Below are 17,547 nucleotides of genomic sequence, written 5' to 3'. Positions count from 1 at the left end.
CCTTTCCCAGTGCTCCATGGGCATGAGCAGCCACCAACCACTGCACATGTGGGCAGGTGGCTCCCCTCACCATGCACTTTGTGCCACTGCGCACGTGGCGGGGAGGGTGCACTGGGGGCTGCCCACTCCTACCACACCACACCAGGGACTCCTGCATGCTGCCTCAACCACTTGGGGCAGTGCAGGAAGCCAGAGCCGGAGGGAAAGCCCACAGGTCCTGACTGCTGCTACTGGCTGCAGAACTGTAGGGGGAACAGTGGCAAGGTGGGAGCCTGGGAGGTGAGGGAGAAGGTTGTAGGGAAGAGGCATTGAATAATTTCTCACAGCTCTGCTATAATTGGTTTCACTTATACTCTGTATTGGAGCTAGCAGGTTATTTGTATAGCAGTAGAATATTGAATAATTTTCTTCTATTTTTAGTAAAGTTGTATTCTGAGGGAATTTTATATTAATAAGCATGTTTTAACTTTAGCAAACTGTCATAGGTTAAATACATAATTTTGTATGTGATGTGGTAAAGTTAAATTTATGGAGATGTGTCTTCTGTATTTTTTAGAACATTTTTAGGACTAGTTTCTCATTGCTCCCAATAGCTCTATAATTAAAACTATGGAAATATATAGGGAAGTCATACTGGTATTCCATTTAACCACTTGTTAAAAACTTGTTGTTCATCACAGCTACTGAAATTGAGCATATCAGTGCAATGTTCCAGGAAAAGCAGCAGGAGCTACAAGCTGCAGTGTTAAAAGTGGATCAACTCACTCAGCAACTGGAGGACTTGCGGAAAGGGAAATTGAATGGATTCCAGTCTTACAATGGACAGATGACAGGGCCTGCAGCTGTAGAACTAAAAAAGTTGTATCAGGAGCTGCAGGTAAACTATTAATGGATACAGTTTTACAGTGTTTGTAGATTTAATACTTACTGCTGCACATCTGGTGCTGCCAGGGCATTTGATTCTGTGAAATTCCGTTACTGATATGATGGAATATTCTTAACTTTCAAGGGCATATTAAATATATAAACCTCTGGGACCTTCTTTACTTTTCAAAAGCACTTTGGAATCACTTAAGTACTTGGTCTGAGTAATGTAAGTCTGAGTAAATGTTTGAAGAGGATTGCTAAGGGAAAAGAAAGCGTGTATACAAAATTTCAACATGTAAAATGGTACTAGTTTCAAGTTTCTCCTTTTTTCTAAAATTATCATCTTATCTAAAATTATCATCTTTCTCTCTTGTGAGGTTGTGGTGAAGTGAGCAAAGTATGTTACAAGCTTTTATAACTAGAAAGTATGATTAAATAGTGCAATACAGAATGCAAAGTCAAAAGCATAGTTATCCAGTAGCATACAGATACTTCATGGGGTTAGGTGTCATACCCATATGGCACTGTGGGTTTGTGAACTGGTGTGAAAGTCCTACAAAGCCAGAGCAAACAGGTGATTGCTGCAGCTTTTATTTCAGTGGGCACCACTTCTCCAGTCAGCTGTATGGGATTACTGATTGGCTGTGACTGAGTGGAGAAGCCGTGTCCTTTGAATTAAAAGCCACAGCTGAGAGCTGTGTGCCTCAGCCTTTCCTCAGTAACTTCTTGCAAATTAAGCAGGTTGTGAACCATCCAGATACAAATGTCCTTGGATTTACTGTATTGCACATGTGGTATAATCCTCATGTATATATGCTAACTATGTGTACGTGTACCTGCCCTGACTTGTATTTTAAACACATAACAGAACAATATAGACAATGCTAATATAAAAATGTACAATTACCTCTTTCCCTAGGTAGTGTTTATAGCTACAGTGTAGGTTTTAATTCAGAAGGTAAGATGTATTTTTTACATTGATTTGTCATCTGGATGACGTATAAAATTACAGCTGTTTAGTGACTATCAAGTTTGCCAGGATTTTGAGTTCCAATTTGTTTATAATGTCCTGAGGTCGAGATGACTGCTGAAACAGGGCATGTGTGTGAGAAAGAGAGGGAGAAAAATATGAATAGCTCTTGGAAGGGAGAGAGAAATAGATGAGTAATGCTTTGGGATTGGGGGGGGGGGAGAGAAAAAAAAATAGGAGTAACCCCTACAAATTTTTACTCCTTTAGGACGCATTAATATTTTACCCTTGATTACCTTGTGCACAGATTGACATGGTGTTCTTTAAAATGAGGCCTTTTTTGTATAATAACTTCATGTAATTGGCTAGTATGTGTTAATTTCACAATAAAATATTTTTCTCTGAAGAGGAGTGGGGGAGGGTTCATTTGAAGTATTATATCAGGTTTGAAAATGAGGCCCAAATTAATCCTTCCGCTATGTTTTTATTTAATTGAGAAATGATAGCTTTTTTCCCTGCCACTTGCATTAGGTGCATCTCCACTCCTGAAGTAATTTTTAAGATGCTTAACAGATTGTTGAGCTATCTGTGTTGCTTTTTGTCACATTGACCCCCTATATATTCGTAAAGATTGAAATTTGCCTCAGTTTCTTGCATGTAACATCAGCGTGAGAAGTGGAAAATTGGGACAAACTGTCAGAATTATTGAAGGTGCCAAAGAGCCAGTGAGGAAGCAGGAGAAATAATTGTGAAGAACGACATGATTGATTTAAACTGTAGAGGTAACCCACCCCATAAGCCATCAGAAGCCTTCAAATGAAGGTTTCCCTTTAATTCCAATATAGAGAGGAAAATCAGTGTCTAGCCTGTGCACCAGCAGTTCAGTTAGCATCGCATTCATGCATCAAGAAGTTTCATTTGGAATTGGAAGTAGAATCAGTGGCATAACTAATGTTAAAATGACACCTTCTCTTAGTCTTGTTTACCTTCCATGAAGTTAAAAAAATGCATCTCCAAAATAAGAAGATTTGACCAAATCAGCTTACTAACAAATTTTTACCTACGTTTTGTTTTTCACTTCAGTATTCCCTTATGAAACATCTTTATGCTTAGATGCTTCATCCAGTTGATACAAATTGGATGGATTCTACATATATTCATAAGTGGTCAATTGCTTCCTAGGACATACTTTACTTTGCTGTTTTTAAGAGTTGTACTTGAATGCAAATGTTTATCAACTAGGCTGTGTAGAAGTGTAGATTTAGACTTGAAAACTTAGTTGTTTTACATTATTTTATCTCTTTTGACACCTTACTGCTACAACAACAGAAAGTAAAATGAAATGTCTACCTTAACTATAACCATTGTTTTTTTTAAAGATCCGTAACAGGCTTAATCAAGAGCAGAACTCCAAGCTGCAGCAGCAGAAGGAACTTTTAAACAAACGCAACATGGAGGTAGCTATGATGGACAAGCGAATCAATGAGCTGCGCGAGCGCCTGTACAAGAAAAAAGTTGAGGCACGTCAAAAAGAAAACATCCCTGTAAGATAAACTATTAAAAGGGCCACACTTTAGTGGTTTCCGCAACCTGTACAAATCTTCGTAAGATGTAACTGTTCTCCAGCTGACAAACAATTACAAAAAAGAAAACTTTTGAAAGTAGCAAACTTTTAAAATTTTTAAATTTTTTTACAGGCTTTCCATAGATATTAAGGAACCCTCAAATGGCAACGTGTTGCCTTTATATTAGGAATTATAAAGATTTGCAATAGTTACTGTAATGCAGAAAGGAAGGATTAATTTAGGGCTGTGCATTGACATATAACTTTGATTTGGTTTGTTAATAAAATATTCTTAAATGTTGAAATTATCACCTCCCTGCCCAGAGTAAAAAATTATTTAAATAGAAGTGGTTAAATAAAGTTGGCCAGAGCAGTTTCCAGCAACTTTAACCTAGTTAGTTGCCTGGTAGACAGGAGATTAGGTAGAGCTCCTCTGGATTACCAAGTAGAATCCCAGGTAGAGGGAATACTTGCAGGTTTTTGCTTTCCATTATTCAAGGCCACTTGCTAGGCCACAACCCTACAAAGGCTGAAGGTGAAAAGAGTCCTTGGACAGCAGAACAGTTTCCTGATGGGAAAGTTTGTATTGTGATAAAAAAAAAATTAATAGTTTTTAGGTAAACTAAGTTTGTTTTTTATGGACTAGAACTGTGACAACAATATTGTGCAGTTCTAGATTATTTAACCATACTTTTATCTTCACACCAAATGTTCCAAGATAAATAGAGGTTCACACAACTTTTGGTTTGTCTATTTTTAGTTGAATCGTATTAATGGAACCTCATCACCACAGTCATCCTTGAGTGCTTCAGGAAGAGTAGCAGCAGTGGGACCTTACATCCAGGTTCCCAGTGCAGGCAGTTATGCTGTACCAGTGGACCCCGTGAAACCACAGTCTCTCACCATTGCTTCCAGTTCAACCCATGGAAGATCAAAATCTGGTGAGTTACAGCAGCTGTATTTGCTCTGAGAGGGGCAAGGAATAGTTCTTGCAAATCCTGTATTTTGACAGTTCTCTCTCAGGTTGAATGAATTTGGCTTCAGTGCAGTTCTGTGAATTCAGCTTAATAGTCATTTGAGCAACATGAAATGTTTTGTATCTCTCTACCTACCCTTCTCAAGTGACTGAGCATGCTGCCTTCTCAGCTTTGCTTGAATTCAAACAGAATATGGAATCTACAAAAGAGCATGTGTCAATTGACTGAATAATTCCTACCCTATGAGTGTTTGCTTCCAAGAATTTTTTTTTTAATGTAACTAGTTTCCATTTCTTTACGGAAGGCTGCTTATCTTGTATACAGAATATGTATATACTTGGTCTAGTGAAAAACACACTGCTTCTAAAATTAAAAAAAGACTGCTTTCTGATAGCAGGAGGAAGGTGGTTAGTTCCAGCTTGTGGTGTCTTGTGTTGCAGTGGAATAGTTTTTAGTGTTCCAGTTGTCTATCCCTTTCTCACTGGGGTTAGTGAAAGAGGCAAAATAGAATTATTCAAAATTTGTTCTTCAGTGCTATGGTCCCAATATCATCTCCCACAGTAAACAATTCCAGCTGCATTGTAAAACAGAAAATATTCTTTCTCATATTTAACATCTGAGGACACTGCCTACCTTAATGGTATGTCAACTGTCCTGAAGTCTTTGAGCCAATTTGATTGCTTTCTCCTTGACCTCTGTGCAACGGTCATTTTGCAGTACGTGTCTTGCTAAAGTCAGAACTCTCAAGAATAAATTGGCTACAAACACAGATAAATACAGTCCTAAGCATCTGGGCATGATGCCTTTGTTGTAGTGAAAAGTTTTAAAAACAGGGGGCAGCCACCAATGCAAACTACCTGTGATTTGCCACATTGTTCCAAAAATGTTTTTGTGGTTGGAATTGAAAACTTCTTCAAGGTTTGTACTTTGCTTCTGTGGCAGGGAGAGAAGATGCTGAACCGTTCTGTACGACATATGCCAAGAATTACTTTGCACTCTGCTGAAGGCAGTAGGGGCCAACCTTTTTTTGGCAGGCATACTACAAATTAGCCCTGAACCCTCCTCATGTGCTACTCTGATCCCTTTCCCTTACCTTTGCTGCTCAGCTTTCTGTTCCCTGCTCTGCGCCCTGTCTGATCTGATGCTCTGCTTTCTGCTCCCTTCCCCATCTGCCACTATGCAGACTGTCCCCTCTCCCATTTTGCCACATGCCATACACAAATACTGCCTGTGCCACTTGTGGCACATGTTGCACGTGTTGGCCACCTAGGCAGTATTGCATGTTGGACCCTTCACCTCAGACTCTGGTATTAGTAATCTGTTAATCAAGTTCAAGTCCTGGAAATTGAAGTACACGGCCTTTTGGTTTCAGATCCAGAAGTTAATTCCATGCAAGATAGACTAAGTTTTAGATCCTTCCTCAGACCCAGTGGTTGAGTAACTTACCCCATCTTACTGCTTTTTGGGGGAAATTCAAAGTGGATATTTAAAATAACTTAAACATGAGGTGAAGTGACAGATTTGTCGCATCTTCATGTTTCCTTTGGTTTTGTGTGTATTTAATTGGTTAATCTCAGATGAAAAGAGACAATTCACAAGTTGGAGTTTAATTGCTTCTGCTTACAAATCTCACTTGCTGGGTGACTGTCGTGCACTGTGGGAGTTTCCATATTCTATTACAAGGAGTAACTCTGCATGAGAGACTTCTGGGGAAAAAAGTGATTGTTTTTGCCAAAGACTGATTTTTATATGTTGATTATAGTAAGTGTAATTATATGATTTTTCTCAGAGTTTAAGAGAATAGAAAATAGATCAAATCTTGGGGATTTTTTTCCTCCCATGTGTCATTCTTTTATTTATTCATTTCTAAGTTTTTAAGTTTGAATTTCTCCATTGCCATTACTTTGTAATCTTTCCACCACTTTTTTTCTCCCTGCCCCTTTCTTTCTTTATCTCTGTGACTGGACCTGCCTCTCGGTATGTTCTGTAGAGATTGACTATGGGTGTGTGAAAAAATCTCCAGGCACTTGGAAGATTTCTGATTTAGACATAATAGTGGATCCTAGTCTCTCAGCTTCCACTTCTTCTCTTCAGTGTGCAGTTCACAGTGTCATCTGCCTGGCATCTACTCTTTCTGACACCCAGCACTGTGAGTCTCTACAAGATCTTTGGTTATCTAAGAATGCCAAGTTTTAATATGGTCATCTGAGTTCTTTCATGCAGATACATATTAAACAGCATTTTTAGAAATCGCTCTCCATCCTGGTAAAAATATAAAATTGCTTGGAGATTAACGTGCAGATTAAAAGGAAGAATGGAAACAAACAGATTTTAAGCAATTGATCCTTTTAGTGTCACTGGTGGAATTACCCTAGGGATGAGTTTCTGCAGTTGAGGTTTTGATTGTAAAGGTACTGAAAGAAATTACTAGGTGCCTTGTTGCTGCTAATCAGACTGTCAGGGGAAATTTATGAGTTATTGGCATGTGAAGATTTATTTTGGAGACACTGTATTCCCCGTGTAGCTTACATAGGTATTCATGGTCTACTGGCCTGGGAACAAGGAGATCTGAGTCTGATCTCAGGGTAAAATCCTGGCTGCAGTGAAGTCCGTAGCAGCATTCCTGTTACCTCAATGGGACCAGGATTCTATTCCTGGTTTTGCAGTTCATGTGCTCTATTGCCGTGGGTCATTTATTCCTTTGTTTTACCTTCACCAGCTATAAAACGCAATAAGCATTATTTCATGTTTTATCAAATGATCCAAGATCTATCAATGCAAAATGGTATGAAAGTTATTCCAAAGACCGATTGCTGTTATTGGGCCTTGGTTGCTATGAGGAAACCTGTAGAGGTAGCTGGTACCAAAATAATAGGAGCTTTGTAGCACGGTGCCCAGAAACAGTATTTTGCTTGACATCAGTTGGATAGACAAGGTAAGCAGGGAGGCTGCTCACTGAATGGTAAATGGTGTCAGAAGTAGAGCTGGGAAGCCTAAGTTCAGATTCTTTCAACATCTCTGCTTCCTTTGGGCTCTGCTTGCTGCAGCTTCTGCTCTCATTGTTCCTTGTCCATCACGGCTGATCCTTCCTTGCTGAGACCCAAGGGAGGGAACAACAGAGAGAAGCTGCTTGGCTGCCTGCTTGCCACAGCAGCTACTGGCTGTCATAAGTTGCAATTGCAGGCTGTTATAGCAGCTTGGTATGTATGGCATTCAGTTTGGGCTGCAAGAAGAAAATGTACGGTGTTTGGCAGGTCTGCTCAAGTAGGATAAGATGGGCGGGAAGGTGGAAGTAGCTGTATTCTGAAGCTGAAGGCAACAGAAAGAAAGAACGAAAGTTGGAACAATTTGGACCTTTATTGGATTCCTATTCATCACCTTCAAATTCTACTGATAAGCATCTTTTGAAGCTTTTTTGGAGTTCTAAGGATTATACTCCATTCAGTGTATGACTTTTATGAGTTCTCTGAGGTTTCTTTTTAAATCAGTGTGCATCTTTGTAAGAGAATGGAAGGTGTTTTGGCATTTTCTACTATTCTATCATATTTTTAGCCTCAAAATTTTAATGTTTCCCTCTTGGGCACTCAGCTTATGATTTTAAGATGTCTCCGTCTGTTTAGTATGAATTGGGTAGAATTACTTCATTGATTTTGTGAAATTGTTCTGCCAAACCTTAAAGTGCTAGAATTAAAGAATATCTTGAATGTATCATGTAGTAAATTTTAATCTAAAGCAGTATTCACAGTTAGAAAAGTTCTCGATATAAGGGTTTTTTTACTTCATTTCTTCTGGTCTTATTCTTAACTAGATGGTGGAAAAATAAGCAAGGTGCATGGCTCCTGGACAGAGTCAGATCTTGATGCTGGGCCTGACTACAGCTCTTCCGGGCAACCTACAAACTGTGAAAAACAATTTCTAGACTGTATGTTTTGCAAAGTGCTTTAAGCAAAAATAAATAAATACAATGATCTTTACTTCCAGTTAACAATCAAAAATCCTTTCCTATCCCTCAAATTCAGTTCTCAAAATTCAACTTCAGTTGATTTGAAATTAAAAAGTTAATGTACATTTTAAGTAGTTTTGTGTGGAACTTTTAGAAAAGATCGTTCAAAGATGATTAGTAGGACAGCTCAAAGGCAGAGGGGGTAACTTCAAATAAGCAAAGGATAGAAAATAGATGACATAATCGTTTGAGCCAGATAAAGACACATTCATGAGCTAACAGACTGATCATTCATTGAGAGGGTAGAAACATGGGGTGCCAAATTGTTACTTCTTCAGAAATTGGGTGTTCAGTAGAATTGGTTTGGCCTTTTTAGGCAGAAAGAGAAACAAGAATGTTAAATGCATTGTATATAGCCCACCCTTATGTAGCCTGTTTAAGGGGTAAAATTATTATTGTTTTATTCAATTATATTAATACAATAGAATATATTTCAACCAAATTTATGCCTAAGTCTTCAAATACAGAGTTGCTTTATAAAGAGGATGATTGTCAATTATTTCTTCTGTGTAGAGGGGGTCAAACAAGAAGTAATAACCTTAAATTGCAACAAGGGAAACTTTAGGTTCGATATTAGTGAGAGAACTCTATGGGGTTGGTTAGGCTCTGGAACAGATTTCCTTACAGATGTTGTGGAATCCCTGCCATTGGAAGTTAAAACACAGATCAGATACCAACTTGGTTGGGAAGGTTTAGATAAATGTATTCCTGGGCTGAGCAGGGTGTTGGACTAGATGATGTCCTGAGGCACAGCCTTTTTTTCCCCCCCTGTGATCTTATAACTGTTTTTGGAGAAACTCTCTTGTGTGAGCATGGCAAGGAATATGCAATTAGAAAGAAACTCCCTCAGATCTTCTAAGGGGCCTTGGTAGATGGAATTTTTTCTCTGAAGTTTGAAGATTTGCGGTGTACATTTTATTTGGTCTCATTACAAAGGAGTTCTAGGAATCTAAATATATCTCCTTTTAGCTATCTAAAACTGCACCCTGGGTGCCACCCTCTAGAGACTAAGTCTAATTGTGTGTCAGTTCTACTATTAAATTGTTTTCCTTTGGGTAGTACAGAGGAATGAAGGGAGGGAAACAGCTTCTCCATCCCATGGAGCAACAACAGAACTAGGAAATGAAATTTGACCTTCTAAACAGCAGCTCAAAGTAATAATTCAGAATTGTTTTATAATAACTGCAAAGATTTCACTTCAGATCTTTTAATCTTGTATCTTTTAGAAAATGGAAAGGAAACCATTTCTTCCAGTTACTAAAATAGTACACTAAAGCATCAAGGAATTAATGAAGTGCTGGTTCCTTTAGTTTACATGCAGTTATGCATGTTTTTGCATACAATGAATGGATATGCCTGTGGCTTGGTGTTTTGGCTGATTTTTGAGATTCATTTCTGGAAAATTAAATCTTTAACGAGGAAATGTTTTTATAATCAGTGAGCATAGGGAAAGAGGCAGAAAAGCACTGATGTCTTGCAGCATAATAATTTTTTTTCCACCACATAGCTACAATAAGTCTTTATGGTATACAGCCCTTACACTTCAGTGACTATAGGTCAGATTCTGTTCACAGATATACAGGTGTAAGTTTGGAATTACTCTACTAAGTGAATGCAGGTACTCAAAATTTAATAGCAAGAATTTGGCTCTTTTATGTTTGATGATATACAAAAAAGTATCAAAAACTGAATGCGGGAAAAGTATTCTTATAAATAAACTTAAAAAAATCTTGGTCTGATTTCTGCACTCGATCAAAATTTTGGAGCTAGGTCTGCAATATCTGCTATCTCTTGCATTAAAATCAACTCTAATGAAATTTGAATATCAAATGGTAACAGATAGAATGCAATGCCTAATGATTAAGCTTTTAGTCTCTCTTCTGAATCAGATGCTGACATTAGTACGGGTTTATCTGATTTTTGGAATCAAATTTAATCCTATTGAAATTAAACTAATTTGTTTGTTTACAGCAATGGGCACAGATAATCTTAAATATTGCATTTTTCTTTGTTTCAAGCTACTGAAGGAAACTGGCCAACACTTAAGCAAAGCTCAGCCCCAGTCGTAAAACCCTCCCAGCTCTCCAACGCAGACTGGAAAGAATCAAGCATGGATACAGCTTTAAAACAAGGAACTATATCCAGTCAGCCTTTGCCATCTTCATTATTAGGAAGTACTGATAAGCTGGTGCGTTTAATTAGTGGTCTCTTCACATTTTGCTTCCAGTCTGATGTTTATCAAAAATATCACTAATGAAGTTCATTTCATCTCCTTTTTAATTTCTTCACTGCCATCTCCCATTAAGTGCCATACACCCCTGAAGGCAAGGGAGTATATGCATCTCCATCTGCCTGCATCTTGGCTCTTGTTTCTTCCACCATTCTCCCTCAATTCCTTTGCTGCTCTTGATCTCCTCTGAAATGCTTTGTTTCCCTCCTCCCTCTTTGGCCTCAGACCTCGTACAGGTTGCCACTGGCTGCTTAATTAACCTCATATTTACTCGGTGCTTTTCCTCCTCTGATTGTTAAATTATTTAAAAGAATAAAGTTATCCCTGAAATTCCCTAAACTCTTCCCATAGTGAGCTTTTCAGGTTTGCTTGTGTCCTCCTGTGTGTTGCTCAGCAGTTTATATTTGTCCTGAACTGTTAGCTCTAAGCAGCAAACAACTTTATTTAAAAATGTGAAGTGTTAGAGCACTAAAACCTCACTGTATTGTCTCACGAATTTTGGAGACCCTTGTTTCATTTTTTACTAGTCACCCAAGCTTCCAATTATGCAGATTCCATAGTATAAATTATGGAGATAGTATAATTATGTAGTGAATATAAATTCATATTAACATATTAGACACAGCCTTATAATTCCAGTGTGTCAAGACATCTCAGAGTATATCTCAGACCTCTGGTACTCACTCTAAGTAGTCGTGTTGTACCTAATATATAAGAAATCTATTCCTAGTTTTGTGTACATGTAAATATAAACAATTTATTCCATAACAGTCAAGAACATTAATCAGCATCATTAAGCTGTGGGTGTTTTTGCTTTTGATTTGTACTTGTGAAATGGTGCAGTCTGCCTAATTATACGTATGCTACTTGTGTTCTCATTTAGGGCCTTGATATGGGGAAGGTGCCACCAACCATTCCTGGTGTGAGCAAGCAGTTGCCTCAAAACTATGGGACCTATCCAAGCCCTATTCCTTTAGGAACAAGTTCTACAAATTCTCTGGAGAGGCGGAAGGATGGCAGCCTGCCAAGACCTGGTTCTAGCATAATAAGTCGGCAAAGATCTGTTCCATTACCACCGTCAAGCAACATACATCAGCCCAGTTCCTCACAACAGATCCAGCAGAGAATTTCCGTACCTCCTAGCCCTACATATCAACCTTCTGGTCCCCCCTTATTTCCAGGAGGAGATGGAAGGCCTGACCTTCCTTTAACTGTGGCTATCAGACCTTTCCTAGCTGATAAAGGATCAAGGCCTCAGTCTCCCAGAAAAGGACCACAAACAGTAAACTCAAGTTCCATCTACTCCATGTATCTTCAACAAGCAACCCCACCTAAAAACTATCAACAAGCTGTATACAACACCCTAAATAAGTCAGTAAAAGCAGGTAGAAAATATATTTGCCTTTCTTTTTTAAATAGATTAACTACTACTTGTTGGTTTAACACTTCCATTGAGACTAACTTATGTAGTTGTTGCATGAATAGCTTTTCAAAATTTTGGAAAGGGGAGAAAGTTTGTTTTTTGTTTAAACGGTGTGATGTCACAATTTAATTTGATCCTCTTTGTGGTATGTGAGACAGTAAAGAGGCACGTGAGTTATCTTTTTTTTTTTTTTTTCAGGAATGTGGTAATTATTGGAACAATAACGTCTATATATAACACCAAATGTTATCCATATACAGGCAGTCCTTGACTTACAACATTTTGAGTTGCAATGTTTCGCTCTTACAACATTTCTAAATTAACAGTCTGTTTCAACTTTCTGACCTCTGTTTTGACTTTACAACGCTTAATCTGATGTGATGCCATGACAGCAAACAAGTTGCTGTGTCACCCATCTCCCTGGAGAATATCTATCCAAACTTCTTTGCACGCTTTCTTTAGGAAAGCAGACAATACTCCAGAAAAACCTGCAGCCAAGACTCCTGAGAAGAATTCAGCCAAGAACCCTTCAAAAAGTCCAGAAAAGTCACTTCAAAGAAGTCCTTCCAAATCAATATGATTGCTATTTACAATATAAATACATTAATGTAGCTATATTACTCATCTATAATTGGTTTGAGTACAAAATTCTGAGTTATTTTTGGTGAAAATAGGGTATCAGGCCTTGGTTCAACACTATGTTTCAACACTGACAAATGCAAGGTGATGCACCTGGAGGGGAAGAACCAGCAGCATACCTACAGGCTGGGGAACTCCCTTCTCGTCGGTGCGGAGGCAGAAAAGGATCTTGGAGTCATTATTGATGCCAAAATGAACATGGGCCAATAGTGTGGGGTCAGGAAGGCCAACCGCACCTTGTCATGCATCCACAGATGCATCTCGAGCAGGTCCAGGGAGGGGATCCTCCCCCTCTATGCAGCACTGGTCAGGCCGCAGCTGGCGTACTGCGTCCAGTTCTGGGCGCCGCACTTCAGGAGGGATGTGGACAGCATGCAGAGGGTCCAGAGGAGGGCCACTCGCATGATCAGGGGTCAGCAGGGCAGGCCCTACGAGGAGAGGCTATGGGACCTGGACCTGTTCAGCCTCCACAAGAGAAGGCTGAGGGGGGATCTAGTGGCCGTTTACAAACTAGTCAGAGCGGACCAGCAGGCACTGGGGGAGTCCCTGTTCCCCCGAGCACTGCCAGGAGTGACCAGGAATAACTGTCACAAGCTGTTGGGTAGATTCAGACTAGACATCAGGAGGCGGTACTTCACTGTCAGGGTGGCTAGGATCTGGAACCAACTTCCAAGAGAAGTGGTGCTAGCTCCTACCCTGGGGGTCTTTAAGAGGAGGCTAGACAAACACCTTGCCGGGGTCATTTGACCCCGGTACTCTTCCCTGCCATGGCAGGGGGTCGGACTTGATGATCTGCTCAAGTCCCTTCTGACCCTACCAACTATGAAACCAATCCCCCATTTATAACACTGTTTCCTATGGGAAAATTGGTTTCAAGTTGCAATGTTTCGACTTAAGACACCGCTTTCAGGAACCAATTGTGTCATAAGTCCAAGGACTGTCTGCATTATAAGTATTTCTTGATCATTTCACTAAATTGTCTGGAGAGATTTTCCTCCCTGTATTACCATTTGTGTGCAGGTAGTTTATAATTGTCAAAAGTACCGATGGCTAACAATGATTTTTTTTTTTCTAGTTTGCATTTGGTAGGCCAACTGGGAGATTATGATATAAACCAGATACTCAAATTCTTTTCTTCTCTATTGGCATTGCTATGCAGCCACTGATTACATGACCTTTTTGTTACAATTTCAGAACAATTGCTCACTGTTTTGTTTTCTCTTTTCTAGTTTATGGAAAACCTGTTCTACAGTCTGGCTCAACTTCTCCATCACCTTTACCATTCCTTCATGGTTCTTTGCCTGCACACCCTTCTTCACAGCCACAGTCTCAGCCTCAGGCTGAGCTCACTGAAAAAGATCAAGAGCTAGAAAATATTCCTCCCTCTGGTGAAAATAGCAATGTAGAAAACATTCCTCGTCCTCTCAGTCCTACCAAACTTACACCTATTGTCCATTCACCCCTCCGATATCAAAGCGATGCTGATCTTGAAGCTCTTAGAAGAAAATTAGCCAATGCTCCCAGGCCATTAAAGAAGCGTAGTTCTATCACTGAACCCGAAGGACCCAGTGGGCCAAATATACAGAAGTTATTGTATCAGCGCTTTAATACCCTTGCTGGAGGAATAGAAAGTGCTCCATTTTATCAGCCAAGCAATGCACAGGACTTCATAGGCATCTTAGCAGATGTTGATAATGGAAACACTAGTACCAATGGCAATATTGAAGAACCTATTTCTGTGCAACCTACAGTTCCTCTTCCTGATGAACCTCCTCCTTCATCAGATGCCAATGATAATGAATTACCTTCTCCTGCCACTGAAGAATTGATCAGTATTGAAACTACTAACCAAACCTCTGAGACAACTGAAGATAGTAATAACAATCCTGCTATACTCCTTTCCACTGAGCAGCCACCTAGCCCTGTACCTGAGGTTAGTTCTCCAGTAGAAGATGAAGTTCCAGTGCCACCAGCTGTTCCTCCTCCTCTTCCTCCAGTAAGTGACTACAGATGCATTATTACAGTGCATACATTGACTCTCAGTCTATGCAAGTAACTTTTATTCAGTTGTTTGTGCAGTGAATGGAAGGCAATGGGGTTAGGTTAAATGACTGTAATGCAAGATAAGTAATACTAAAGAAATAAAGGGAAATCCAACACAATACCGATGAAGATACCCATGGAAAATGTACTAGTTCTGTTTCTTATGCAAATCCTGACTAGGTGATTAGGAAATGATGCAAGTATTTTATAGTTAGTTCTGCATGATTAGAATCCTATGTGGGTTGGGGCTGCAAACCTCACTGTGGCATTTACTTGTTGTCATAGAGTTAAATTGCAAAACCTGAGATTTAATTTAAAAGCTTGCATTAAGAACTCATGTTTTTAAAGAAAATTCGTGCAGTGAGGCTTTCTTTGTTCTGCAGACAGTCTGAAAGGGTGACTCTGGAAGGCGTTATGTACCCATATTTCCCTCAATGGATTGTTGTCTGAAACCTCGGAAGACAACATAAATGTCAAGGTTGCTGCCTCATTTCAGCAAATTCCCTTAATATGCTGATCCCAGAATCTGAACAGCTTTCCATGTTGCCCCCTTCATTACTGACAAAACCTCTGGCTTCACCCTGACACTGTCCATTAGGCTTTGTCATTAGAAAAATGTTGAGAATTGAAAAAGTAGGGACAGAAATGCTTAAGCAGCACACTGGATTTTATGGCTATATTCAGTAGGAAAATGCACACACAGTACAGTGAGCACTGCCACTTTCTCATTTACCTAAAGTTGTCACAGAATCCAGTGACCTTACTGAAGATTTGGGTCCCACTAGACTGCAGTGAACATGAAATCTTACATACACTCCCTCTGTAAACAGGTACAGGATGTTTGGAGGAAAAGGGGAGATCCTAGCAGTGGATATTCTTAGAATGCAAGCTTTTTATTTTTAGAAATGCAAGTAATAAACATAAGAGTAACTTAAAAAAGGTACAACTACAACTACAAGCTGTAGCCTACATGAAGCACAAATTGCTTTTATTATGCATGTTTTGTTGGATGCTGAGAATGATGTTATGTATTTCAGATCATCTGCCTGTTTCTTTTGAAATTACCAGCCAGAACCATGCAAAGAGTACTTTACTTTGCTGAGCTGTTTGAAGCGAGAAAAACCTTTTGTACAGTACTAATATACCTTAGTCCTGACCTGCAGGGAGCACTGCTGCTAGTTCAGACCTGAGATTCCTTCTAAATAGAGACTGCCAGTAATACTGAATTGTGTAATATTGACCGAAGTCTTCATGGTGTCTAAAATGAGCCCACATAACTCGCTTTCACTTGTGATACCATTTAAAACTACAGTACTCTGAATGATGGGCTCAGGTATCATTGGACCTTGTAATCACAATTTCTGAACACTAATCTCCTGGCTGTGTTAGAATGCTTTTCAGATTTCTACTTAGCACAAGTTATGGTGGCAAAAATAGCAAGTCCTGCAAATTAGGGATTTACAGTAGATGTTGGCAGGCCCTTATCTAACATTTCAGGAACACAGAAATATTCATTTAAAAAATAATGAAATGATTGGACATACATATGTGTCATTTAGAATGATAACTATGTTCTCTCTTCCACCCAGACCAAACGTACCAACCTGAAGAAACCTAATTCTGAGAGGACAGGACATGGTTTGAGAGTGAAGTTCAATCCTTTGGCCCTCTTGCTTGATGCTTCTTTGGAGGGAGAATTTGACCTGGTACAAAGGATCATATATGAGGTGAACTTCTAAATATAGATGGGTTTTCCCATTATTTTCAGTGAAGTAAAAGATTTGTGCTGAAATATTTTATTTTGTTCCAATAGGTTGATGATCCCAGCAAACCCAATGATGAAGGAATTACCCCTTTGCATAATGCAGTATGTGCTGGCCATCACCACATTGTAAAGTTCCTGCTTGATTTTGGTGTAAATGTGAATGCAGCAGACAGCGATGGATGGTAAGAGTGCTGTCCCTTTTAACTTCAGTGTCTCCTCTCTGCCATTTTTATGTGGCAATAAGTAAATGATCAATATAGTTCTAATGTTATACACAATCTGAATTGCTAACTTTATTGCTCATCTGTTTCAGCATTTCAAGCCAAAATGTAATGATTAATATGCAACAACATGACCTTCCTTGTTTATAGGAAAATATTTGGATTCAGTGTCACTGGATTTTGTTATAGTTGAAAATGCAGTGTGCATCAAGACGGATAAGAGTCTTACTGCATCAGTGGTCTTTTCCTTGTTTACAAAAACAATGTTAATGGTTTTGTTTGTCTAACCCAGAGATGTAGGTTTTCCAGAAAATTTTGAATTGGGAATTTTTCCAATGCCCTAAATAGACCGTGATCTGATTTAACATGCTTATTTGACTTATATTTAGTAAACAAAACCAAAAAAGTCCCCCCATATTAATTTTTTGTCCCAATAGCCACAAGTATTTGAACTAAAATATTTGATTAGGAAAAACGTGAAATACAGCACACTTAATGGGCAAGCACGTGTGCTTGCAGCAGCTCAAAATCCCAAAGTCACTCTGTAAAATACCCCAAAATCCGTGTTCCTCCACAATTTAAAACACTTTAAAGAGACAGAGAGAATGAGACAGAGGCAGCAATCAGTTGGGAAATGTTTTATTGATATATCTACAGCATTAAAGCAGTGTGGAAGCCTACCAGTGTCTCTATCATAATAATAAAGTGAACTCTACATACATGTTTCATGAATACATGAATATATATTTTGCTGCCCCCTCAACCAAAGTTACGGGCCCCACACAGGGGCTACCACCTGCAAGGTCCACATGCCCCCACCCCAGCCTCCCGATTGCTGCCCCACC

General features: G+C 39.2%; 1 protein-coding gene across 6 annotated transcripts in view; it reads left to right on the top strand.

Moving 5' to 3' along the window:
* Positions 1 to 17,547, top strand: part of PPP1R13B (protein phosphatase 1 regulatory subunit 13B) — a 115,604-nt gene that overhangs the window by 92,356 nt on the left and 5,701 nt on the right. For 3 of the 6 annotated variants that reach the window (XM_019550785.1, XM_019550782.1, XM_019550787.1), the window contains 9 exons: positions 681 to 877; positions 3,217 to 3,381; positions 4,162 to 4,342; positions 8,187 to 8,300; positions 10,400 to 10,569; positions 11,495 to 11,996; positions 13,903 to 14,669; positions 16,306 to 16,443; positions 16,530 to 16,663. In XM_019550785.1, the coding sequence (XP_019406330.1) occupies positions 681 to 877; positions 3,217 to 3,381; positions 4,162 to 4,342; positions 8,187 to 8,300; positions 10,400 to 10,569; positions 11,495 to 11,996; positions 13,903 to 14,669; positions 16,306 to 16,443; positions 16,530 to 16,663 (2,368 nt within the window). The remainder of the gene's footprint in view (positions 1 to 680; positions 878 to 3,216; positions 3,382 to 4,161; positions 4,343 to 8,186; positions 8,301 to 10,399; positions 10,570 to 11,494; positions 11,997 to 13,902; positions 14,670 to 16,305; positions 16,444 to 16,529; positions 16,664 to 17,547) is intronic. The other 3 variants (XM_019550783.1, XM_019550786.1, XM_019550784.1) reach the window with 3 other exon arrangements.

Source organism: Crocodylus porosus, unplaced genomic scaffold (genome assembly GCF_001723895.1).
Source record: "Crocodylus porosus isolate Cpor-Errol unplaced genomic scaffold, CroPor_comp1, whole genome shotgun sequence".
Classification (NCBI taxonomy): Eukaryota; Metazoa; Chordata; order Crocodylia; family Crocodylidae; genus Crocodylus; species Crocodylus porosus.
Note: the sequence above shows the minus strand (reverse complement) of the source record. Positions and strands in the feature narration are given on the sequence as shown.